Genomic DNA, 11,150 nt, shown 5'->3' on the forward strand with positions numbered 1-11,150 from the left:
TCAGCGGGCGCGCATGCGCTCTGCCTCGAGTGAAGCCATCTGGGCGTTGCCGCGGGGGGGGTGGGGTCTCTCCCACCCATAGCAACCGCTTCCTCCTCCGGGCCCCGGCGGCCGTGACGTCGCAGCGTTTCCGCCCGGCTCGCGCCCTCGCCGCTTCCCTTCCTGCCGCCGGAGCCCGCGCCGCGCCCAGCCGCCGAGGGGAGCAGCCGCCGCCGCACCGCGCTCCGCCGCCCGCCGCCGCCGCCATGGTGAGGACCCCGCCGGGCTCCCCCTTCGCTTCCTCCCCACCTCCCCGCCCGCTCCCCGCCGCCCTCCGCTCCCTGGGGGCGCCGCGCTGTGAGGCGGCGAAATCCCCCCCCGCCTCTGTACCCCCCCTCATGGAACCTTCCCCCCCCCCTTAGCTTCGCGGTGGTACGTTCCATCCCCCCCCCCTCACCCCTCAGAGTGCGCCCCCCCCCCCCCCCCCATGAGGCGCGATGGTACGGCCCGCGCCGCGTGCGCGCGCGGGGGGCTGAGCGCGTCCATTGCGCGGCGCGGGGGGGGAAGGGAAGGGAAGGGGGGGGGGGGGACGGAGCCGCGGGGCCCCTCCCAGCGCTCCCCGCCTGTGCCGCAGGGCGCGGCCGCACCCCCCCAACCCCCCCCCTCACCCCCTTCCCTTCCCCGTTATGGGGCTTTTTTGTAGGTCGGGGGGGTGGGGGGGGCCCGGCAGGAAGCTGCGGCTGCCCCCGGCCGCATCCGGCCGCGCGGCGGGAGCCATCTTCCTCGGGGCTGGGGGGGGTGGGGGGTGCTCAAGGCCGCTGGGGGGGGAGGAGGAGGAGGAGGAGGAGGAAGAGGAGGAGGAGGGGGGTGCGAGCCCTGCCCCGGCCCCCAAGGGGAGAACAACGCCCCCCAGAGCCGCCCAGCCGTTGTGTCCCGGCGGATTGGGGGGGGTGAAGGCGAAATTTGGCCCCCCACACCCCCTCTGTGTAAGCCGCGCGGCTGAGATTGATGAATTCGCATGAATTAGGGCATAATTATCTCCTTATTCTCGCGCACAAACGCCTTCCCAGCGCCAGACATCCAGGTCTCTGAGCACCCTCCGTTAGGTTGTTCACCGCCAGCTCTGAAGGGCATCGCAGCCCACCCGCAGCCTTCGCCCTTAGTGCCCCTGGCACAGGGCGCAGCTCCCCAATGCGCTCCCCTCCCGCACGGCCCCGGCGCACAGGATGTGCTGGCCATCTCCCTGCTTCCTACACAGCGCAGCCGGAGCATCCCCGGGCCGCGGCGTGGAGCAGAGCTAATGGGAGTTGCAGATGAAGCTGCCGAAAGTCTGGCGAGACTTGCAGCTCTTGTTTAAAATAGGCTTGTCTGAACAAGCTAGCTACCACCTCTGCAGTACGCAAACCTAGTTTGAAATGACTCCTCGGCGCGTCAGGCTGCATCTTGCTTCAGAAGCAGGCAATTCCCAAGTTGGCCAGAACTCGTATTTCTCATAATGATCTCCTTTTTGGAACAGGGTGTGGGTTTTTTTTTGGCTTTTTTTTTTTTTTTTTTGGCTGTTACATTTTTAGATGCTTTCTAGTTGCAGCAAATGATCTTGCTTTTGGGCAGCGTGTAGGCCTTTTGGCAGAGTACCACAGCGCCAAGCAGCAGGGCATCACTTTACATCCAAAGAACCTGGGATTTGCTACTTTTAGCTGTCTTGCCACAAGGTTCAGATTCCTTGCTACTGGATTAAATGATTCCATGGTCTTTGGGGGACTGTGCAAATCATTTTTTCCTCGTTAGCCCCCGATCCGTGTGATTACAAGGTACGTGTGCCTCGTATGCGAGCTGACAGCCTCCTGACAATGGGTGGTGTGGGTGTGTGGCGTGTTCCTGCTCGCAGCGCCGGGATATCGCTACCAGGAGGCTCCGCTGGGGAGCGAGGGCTGAGCTCAGCAATCTCAGAGCCTGCGGACAGCCAGAACTTGCATCTGAAGCTGGTTGGAGCCTTCTGCTCACCTGACTGCTCGCTGCTGGCGACAGTCTCAAGGATATCTTGATAACCATTGTCTGAGGTGCCTAGAGAGGCCTTCAGAAGCTGTTTTTAAGGGTGATCTTGAGGTTAATATAGGAGTGCGGAGGACCACGAGGAAATTCCTGCGGACAGTTGGGCTCACGCTGGCTGACTTCTGTGCTGAATGTGCTGTAAGAAGCTTTGCTTTCCGGCAAGAGCCCCGCCGAGTGCCGGCTTATACCCGCATTACCTCACAAACATGTGTTTCAGAGAGGAATGGGCGCTGCTCAAAATTTCTGCCCTCCCCCTGGCTGCCACGCTTCCTGTTTTTCAGCAGTGCTGCTGGGATTGCCTCTCTCCGCCGGCAGTGCTTGTTCTGCCTACCCGGGCAGTCACCGGGAGCTGAGTGCAGGGGATGCTTTCCTCAGCTTTCAGCCAGAGGAAATAACCTCCAGGAATTCAGCAGGGATTTATTTTTTTGTTCTGCCTCTCTGTGATTGCTCGCGTCATCTCTCCTGGTCCAGCGGGTAACCCCCTATTGGCAGGAAAAGAAATCGCTGAATAGGGTTTTGATTCCCTTCCCCGTGCCCTCCCTGCAAAAAAAGAGACCCAAGAAAGCAAAATAAAAGAAACTCGAGTCCAGCTGGCAAGGTCTGCCTGCAAGTGATATGCAAATAACCCCGTACTTCTTGCTGCTTTATGGTGTGTAAATAATGGCCTCTTACACAACAGCAGTAAAAAAAAAAAAAAGGCAGTTACATTTCCTGTTGTGCTTCAGGTCAGAATTGAAGCTTCGGGCTGCTCCAGGTGCTCAGACTGCCCGGTGTAACGTGGGTGTCCGGCTGTGGGGCCGTGGGCAGGGGGGAGAAATCGTCCTGCTGGGATTTGGAGGTCGCCGCCGTTCCCACAGCGGTGCCGGGAGGGAGGAAGTCAAAGCAGTGCTCCTCCTGCTGCCTCCTCCCCGCCCTGCAAGGTGGGAGTGCTGCCGTCCCGGGGGTTATCGTGGCAGCAGACGAAAAGCAAAGCCGTGTTCAGGGCCCAGCCGTGTTTAACTACCCGTGGTTTCGGGCCGTTTCTCGGCCGTGGCTCGCACCTCGGTGCGGAAGCAGGCCCGGGAGAGGCGTCAGCTCATCTCCTGCTGCCTGCAGCCAGCCCGCGTGGCCTCGTGGCTGCCCTGGCTGCCTTCACACAGCGAGGGCTCGCTGCTGGCAGCATCCCAGGGCGCTGCGTGGCAGCGCAGGGGGCGGCTTCGGGAAGGCCGCTGTCCCCGAGCGGCCAGGTGCCAGCAGCTTTAATTGAAAGCGGCGTTCGTGGTGACACGGGACTGAGTCAGGTGGAAGCGCCGCCTGCTCCCCCGGGCGGTTCTGGCGGCAGGGAGGGGGCTGTAAGGGAGATAGGAGGGGTGGGGCGCTGCGCCGGGCCCAGGGAGGGGTTTGCTCAGGGCATTGGGAAGCAGACGGCTGGCAGCGGGGTGAGCAGCAGGCGGGGAAGCGTGTGCTGCTCTCACATCTCCGCAGCTGAGGCGGGCACACCTCGGCGCTCCCGGTGGCGGTGGAAAAACTGATGGTGCTCCTCTGCGAAGCACAACTTTCCGCTTCAGAGGCTGTGGGCAGGCCGTGCCGCTGTGTGCAGGGCGTGCACGTGGTGCCCAAACAAACCAAGCCCGGGGCTGGTTCCCGAAATGCTTCTGTAGATAACCGTGCGCGGGCATCGCTGCCGGGGGCTCGTGGGTATCAGTGCAGTGCCTAAAAACAAGTTGAATCTTCCCAGCTTGTCGTGAGACAAACCGGGCAGTCGCTGTCCTGTCTGCCTTAGGGGTGAGGAAGGAGCAGGGACTTGTTTTGGGTAAAATATTTTAACTATTCAGGGAAAATACTGGAGGTCACAGGGCTTTTTAACAAAACCTGGAGCGATTTTCATCGGCAGAGTTACGAACCCGGTCTGTGGAGGCTCTGATGCGTCTCCCTCTCGAAGCTGCCCTGGCGAGGGCTTTGTGAGGGGAAGAAGGGGCGCTGTGTTAGCGCGGCGCACGCTGACCATGCAGTTAGAGCACCCAGCGCCTCGTGTGCTGGGGAAACACAATGGGGGCACTGCTGGGAGAGCTGTGGGGTGGCGTGGGCGGCAGGGCACGTTGCCCTCCGGGTAACCGCCTGGAAATATGGGGGGGGAGCTCGCTTGTGGCCAGCCCCGCAGAGGAACTCGCACGTTCTGCCTCGCGGGTCGCCCTGGCTGTGCTGTGGTGTCGTCATCTCTCCAGGCTGATGGTTCGGTGCCGTGCCTCCTCCTTTCAGCGAGGTTGGGCGGCCCTGGGCAGGAGCAGCCTGGCTGTTCGGCCCCGCTGTTCTCCCCCGCTGCCCCCTGAGCACGGTTTTAAGGGATTTTTGCCCGTGTCGAGGGGTCGCTGTGTTCCCTGCAACGCTGCGTGCAGCCCACAGTCAGGCAAGGGCTTCTACAAGAAAAAAGAGCAGGACCAAGCCCTGTCTCTGAGCTCAGCAGTATTCCAGCCACTGCTCACACACACACACACACACACACAAAGAATGTGCTGCATTGAGGCCTCGAGCAGCGTGGTACTGGGCCAGGGAGGGAATCCAGGCTAACAAACAGCCGCTTTATTCGCTCGCTGCTGGCGGGTGGAGGCTCCCCGCCAGCTGTTCTGCAGGACGGGCCAGCAGGGGCAGGGTTAAAACGCCAGCTGAGAGTGTGGAGCTGGGAGCCCGGCCTTCCCAGACCTCCCCCTGCTGCCCTGCGCAGTTACAACACAATTGCAATTAAAATCACAACAAAAGCTGTGCAGGGTTTTGTTTTTGTTCCCTTTTTAAGTACGTTTACAGCACTCCCATCGTGGTACAAGCCCCGTGTTGAAGCCCTTTGTTCCAGGCTTTTACCTCCTTTCAGGAAGCAGTGAGCTGCACTGGGGGTTGTGGGTTCATTTCAAGCCGTACTGGGACACAGCTGTAAGGTTTCCTCAGGCTGAAGGTATCTGGTTTGTTCCTGGCAATGTAAGAACCGCCAGCATCAACCTGTGTGATGGCTCCAGAGGCTGCACAGCAGCTGGGAGAAGGAGCAGCACCAGCTCCTAACAACCTCCTGCTTTGGAAAGTACAAAACAAAAAAAACATCCAGTCTTTAACTGAGTCTCTCCGGGCTCTGCTCAGTCCCAGCAGCAGCCTAACAGTGAATTTTGAGTTTCCAGGCCGAATGCTCCCAACATTTTTGGAATCTGAACCAAGTTGCCAGCAGCGCTCGGTTCCTTTATAAGGAAACGACTCCGCTCCCAGCGTGGGGGCACGCTCCCGGCCGGGCAGCAGCGCCAGCACACGCCAAGTAACCATGTCCTTCTGGAGCAAAGAGCAGGAGCTGATAGCGGTGGAGGTAGCTGATGCTAACTGCTTTGATAGCATCACTCCCCCGCACTACGTCAGGCTTCCTGTGCATTTTCTACACCAAATTTTAAGGTTTTTGTGAATCTATAAGCCGAGTCTTCAGTCTGTTATCAGCTGCGGAGGTGCCGTTAGCTAGAAGACAAACCTCATAGAACAAGGGGGAAAATAAAAGGGCTGAGGTCCACAGTGAACTCGAGACAACCTTAGCTGATGATGCAATAGTCCCTGTTGCTGTGCTGTTTGCTTTATTAGGGCAGCCCCGTATCGTTTCGAGTCTTCCTCTTGCCTGCACCATCCTCAGGGACAGGAGGAAGGAGACCTTTACCCCTCGGTAGTTACCTGACAAAGTGCAGGCCCTGGGGATGGAGGAGGTGGCGGGGCAGTGAGTCACTTGGCGGCAATGTTTGCGCTTTTGCTCAAGTTTATCCTTGAATAAGCTTTATCTGCTGGCTTTTCTTGTGCTGCTGGGGACGGGCAGGAGGGTGGCCGCCTGCCAGGCAGCTGAGGCGCGGTGACTTCCTCCCTCTGCTGCCTGCCTGCTGCTCGCCGGAGTAAACGCAGGGGGTGCCAGGTAGATCTGTGGAGGAAACCCCTAAAGACAGCTTCCAGCTCGGGATTCCTTGCTGTAAAGGATTGGCAGCCAGATCTCCCAGCTCTGGAGGGAGAAAATCAGAGAAAATCAAGGTAAAATCCATGGTCATTGATGGTGCCAGCTGCGTGTGCCTGGGACAACCTCTGCTGGCTTAGCAGGGCTGTGCGAGCTCCTGGAAGGTACAGAAGGAATCTCGGTGGAAGAAAATCTGAGGTCATCTGACTAGTGATGCACAAGAGGCTTTGGGGGAAAAAAATGTGTGAAGTAGCCACCCAGTCCTTCGCCTCTCTGAAAGACAGTGAGGTTAGCACTGTGCAGGTCACCTTCATCTCCGGATTTCCCTGGTTTTGTGCCCAAACTGCTGCTTGTTCACACCTTGGTAGAGCGGGGATGTTCTCAGGGTGGTTTTTCCTTCTGAGATAGGAGTTGCCATGTCTGAGCATAAAGCTGCTTGACTTTGGGAGCCCCAGAAGCAACAGGAGACGAGACAGCAGTAGAAAGGAGCTGTTTGCACTGCGTGGTGTGGTTGGGACAGGCAGCTGGGTGTTGGGCTTTGCACTGCTCTGGCCGTGTTCCTCCAGCAGCGACCAGCGTGGTTCCCGTGCTGCAGTGTTCCCTGCTGCACAGCTGACTTCAAACTCTCAAAATGTAGTGATTCCCAGTATAAAACCCAGATATAAACGCTTCTGTCCTGCCGTCTCTTCTCTCCCTTTGCATTTGGGAAAAGGCAGCAGCCTGAAAATGCAGTTCAGCCTCTTGGCGTTCCTGCTAGGCCTTGTCCTCAGTCACTGCTGCTGCCTTCAGCTCCGGGTTGGTGCTGCAGGCCCTGCACTTCCTGCCACGATTAGCACGGGAGGATGCCGCTAACGAACTGGGATTGCTCATCAGGAAGGGGGGGAGGGGATTAAAGCAGGCTGCCTTTTTACTGCTGGAGGAAGTAGACTAATTAATGGCGAGACTTGCAAGCTCTCCCTTAAAAATGCTGAATCAAGAGCAACTTCTGTTGACCTCTAAACCAAGTCCAGGTGAGGAGCATGGAGTTTGACCGTGTTTTAACTGGGTCTGATAGCAAGTATGCTAAAAATGGCCAGGAAACTGAGTGGAAGTGATCCTGGTAGCCCAGCCCGCCTGCAGAGGCTAACAAAATCAAGTTGCTGCGACGCCAAAGCGTCTGCCACAGCTGAACCTCAGAAGACAAGGGGTGGATGTGCGTGTCAAGCTGCTCTGAAACAATGTGCTAATATTAGTAGGATCGGGCCTTGTTGGGAATAGTTTTGGTTTGGCAGCTGGCTGTGGGCAGCATCGAGGCTCCAGATTCTTTGCTTGGGCTGCAGAAGGAGGGCCTGCAGCCTTCCCTCACTGGGCTCTGGAGCTGTGGGTGACTGTTGCGAGCACTGCTCGTCTTCTAGCCCCAGATTTAAGGCAGTACGGTAATGTAGCCGTGAAAACACTCAGCGGTGGCTCTAAAGGTCTTTGTTCTCCTCCTTGCAGGCATCTGGAGTACAAGTCGCCGACGAGGTATGCCGTATCTTCTATGACATGAAAGTGCGGAAGTGCTCTACGCCTGAGGAAATCAAGAAGAGGAAGAAGGCCGTCATCTTCTGCCTCAGTCCAGACAAAAAGTGCATTATCGTGGAAGAAGGCAAAGAGATTCTAGTGGGAGATGTCGGCGTGACAGTTACCGACCCTTTCAAGCATTTTGTGCAGATGCTTCCTGAGAAGGATTGCCGTTATGCCTTGTATGATGCAAGCTTCGAGACCAAGGAATCCAAAAAAGAAGAGCTGATGTTCTTCTTGTGGTAAGCAGGCTTGCCAGCTCGCTCATTCCTAGCGTGAGGTCCAAGACTGGGCGAGGTCTGGGAGCATTTGTTTTGCTCAGGCCTGCAAGATGGCAGGCTTGAAGTGCTCAGAACAGCCTGATGTGAGCCACGAGAGGTTTCACCTGCTCATAATCGGCAGGTTTTCTGTCCTTGCTGGGTAATAAAAGCCACTAATTTCGCTATTTTTGGTGTTTTCCACCAGGGCGCCAGAACAAGCACCTCTCAAAAGTAAGATGATCTACGCGAGCTCCAAGGATGCAATCAAAAAGAAGTTTCAAGGTAGGTAGTGCAGCCAACGCTCCTCGCTGTGCCATGCCCTCTGAGACACTTACACAGCAAGGCTTAACCATTGACTAATTGGCTTTTTTTGAGGTGCTAGTGAGGCGAGAACTTCACGGGTAAAATGCCCTGTGACAGAGCTAAGTAAGCTCAGGTTAAAACTTAAAATATTCGACTGTGTTAGAGGGGCTAGAGGACAGGAGCAGGCTTCACAGTGTGCGATGCTGCTGCACGGAGCAACTGGTTTGCACCACGCAGCCTACAAACCCTTAGATCCTTAACACCGAACTGGATTTCGAGTGTGGCAGAGGACTTCCAGGCCTGCGCCTGTTGAAGTACAGAGCCTCGTGGCCTTACCATGCTGCTCTAGTAATTAACAAGTCACTTGATTTAGCCACGCAGCTGTGGTTACTCATTCCAAAGGCATCGCAGCTCTGAGTGGGGGAGCAGAGTTTCATTCAGCCCGTCAGGCACCGCTAACGAAGGAGTAAACACCTTGCTGCAGCGCTAAGAATTTCATTCTAGAGAAACGATGGCCCCTGGCCAGGCAGCGCTACTGCTGCAGCTCTGTGTGCCCAGGCCAAAGTCTCGCAGCGCGTAGGGCTGACAGCAGCAGCGCGCAGCAGTGCCAGTCCGTCACAGGACAGCTCACCAGTGGGTTGGAACTGCTCGGGAATAATGTGGCGTGCTGCACATGGCCAGGCTGAAACAGAAAAGGACCAACGTGCCTTTTCTGCTTTTCTCCACATAAGGCAGTGTTGGGCTCCCTGCCCTCCGAAAAAGAAACCAGCATTAACTCTGTGTACAGGCAGAGGCCTTGCAGGGTTCCCACATGGATTCTGTCAGCCATCTCAGCGCTTGCTTGTAGCTCCCTCAGCTGCCACCTCCTGGGTAGCACTCGAAATGAGACAGTTCGCTCATGGATGCTTAGAGAAGACTGAAAGTCTGAGCACTGAGCTAGAGAAAAGCTTCTCCCTGGTATTTCTGTGGGGATGTGTAGCCAGATGTCCCCTGTCACATATCGGGGAGGGAAACATCCAAATTCCTTTGTTCTCTCTCTGAGGCAGGGCTTGAGCGAGCAGCTTGCCTGTTCTAATATTTCTACTAAATGTGTTTCTTTGGTTGACTACTAGCGTGTTGAAATGCTGCATTATTGAGTGTGTTGCCTCTTTTTTTAGGCATAAAGCATGAATGCCAAGCAAATGGGCCAGAGGACCTCAACCGAGCTTGTATTGCTGAGAAGCTAGGAGGCTCCCTAGTCGTAGCTTTTGAAGGAAGTCCCGTGTAGATGTCATACAGTGCCACAACTCTACAAGCATTCCATGTTTTAATATATCAGTTATGTAAAACATCCATTCTAGGCAAGGGTTTCACTAACTGTAGGGAAGCTGTCTTAGAATAAAGTAGATTATGAAGATGTAGCTTGTATGTACAAATGACCATAAATAAATCAAATTAAGGATTTATCTTGGTGTATTAATATTTGCATTGGTTGTCCAGCCCAATACTGTCCCCAATGGATTAACACTAAAGGTCTCCAAAAGTTTTGGTCCAATGCAGCAGTGTGTCGTGGGATGAAAGGGGTGGGAGGTATGAGAACAGCCTGGTTCCTGCTCTTTTCTACATCGTAATTAAGGTAAATTCAGGTAGTCTTTTCGAGGCTACTGGCCAAATTGCCAAACTCAAAACTTTCCCCTGTAACTGTGTAACGCGAAACTGAAAAGCTGCAAACCTGTAGTTAAGGGTAGGCTGAAGCAACCTGCTAGCACCAGAACAGGGTTAAACTCTCGAGTGCTTGCGGTTGCAGGGCCATACTAATTAAGGTTAATTATGAAGTTAAAATAGAGATAAAATAGACACACTTTTCTGGAGAAAGAGTCCGAATCACTCTCTCGTGAACTCACTATGCAGTGATATTTAAAGGTTCACTTGTTCTACCGGTTCGATTTCCTTGTTATGAAGTGTCTTGAGGCCTCCTCCAAGCCTGAACAATTCTATTAAATCTGCTTTCCTTTTGACATAGGTTAATTTAGAACGACCTTAGTTTCACTAACACACACTTGTAGCGGATCAGATGCTTCTAAGGCTTTTCCAAGTGCAGGTTCTTCTATCAGAGCTCTCCAGCTTTGGGTAGTACGACGAGAAGGAGCCACTTGAAAAATATTGCGAGATGAGAAGTGGTGTTCTCAGCCCCAGTCTTTGGTCACTTGGTCCATTTGTCCATAATTACTCTTGATTTAACTTAGTAGAACCAATCAGCCTGACTAATACGGCTCGATCTGGGCTTTTTGTCTGTTAGCTTCTTTAATTCTGTAGAAATGCATGGAAATATCACCTACTAGAAAGTTTGACCTGAAATGCCTTTTGTATGGGGGGGGGAGGGGGGTAGAGAACATTCCTGTGCCAGCTACAGAGATCTGAAAAGCTTCCATGTTTCACCAGTGGTTGATTAAAGCTGTTTCCTTTGTGTAATGTGTACATGGGAGTTGCATAGAGTTTTCCTGTATGTCTGTAGAGAAGAAAAAAAAAAAAAAAGAAAAAAAAACAAACCCTTAGCCTCCAGTGCGTTACTGTGCTGTGTTCTGTGCGTGCCAAACTCGAACAGCCTGAATCCATGGGGTTTTTTTTCCTTCCCCTGGGTCGGTGGGGAGAAAGCGCTTTGGTTTCTCTGCAGTCTTGGTGCCCTCTTTGGCCTTGTGCACCACCCTGTGCTGTTTGCTCCCTTAACCTAGAGGCAGGCGCTGTCTGTGTGCTCTGTCTTAGCACCCAGGGGTGGGAGCACAGGTTGCTGACGTGATCCACGGCAGCGAAGCTTTCTGGCTGTGAGGACGCTGGGCTGGGACCCGTGGGTGCTCCCGGTCCCTGCCTCAGACCTCGCCCAGGTGGGTCATCGTCCCCATAAAGTGCTTGTCCTCACCTCGGTGGCTGCAGCGCTGCTGTCTGTCCAAAGTCCGGGCTCAGATAAGAAACTGGGAGTGACGGGGTGGGAGCAGGGCCTGGGAAGGGAGTTCCTGGCCAGGAGACAACCAAAAACGGCGCCTGCAGCCTGTGGGATCCTGCCAGGAGAGGTGGAAGCTGCTGGCTCCATGCAGGAG

At 55.2% G+C, this 11,150-nt stretch overlaps 1 protein-coding gene across 1 annotated transcript; it reads left to right on the top strand.

Annotated features, from left to right (window-relative positions):
• The first annotated feature begins 90 nt into the window (after positions 1-90).
• DSTN (destrin, actin depolymerizing factor) lies at positions 91-10,265 on the top strand. Its single transcript, XM_082758255.1, has 4 exons — positions 91-248; positions 7,448-7,755; positions 7,979-8,055; positions 9,234-10,265. Exons 1-4 carry the CDS (start codon positions 246-248, stop codon positions 9,341-9,343), a joined length of 498 nt encoding a protein of 165 aa, XP_082614381.1. The 5' UTR covers positions 91-245; the 3' UTR covers positions 9,344-10,265.
• Positions 10,266-11,150: the final 885 nt, after the last annotated feature.

Source organism: Aythya marila (genome assembly GCF_965140915.1).
Source record: "Aythya marila genome assembly, chromosome: 3".
Taxonomy (NCBI): Eukaryota; Metazoa; Chordata; class Aves; order Anseriformes; family Anatidae; genus Aythya; species Aythya marila.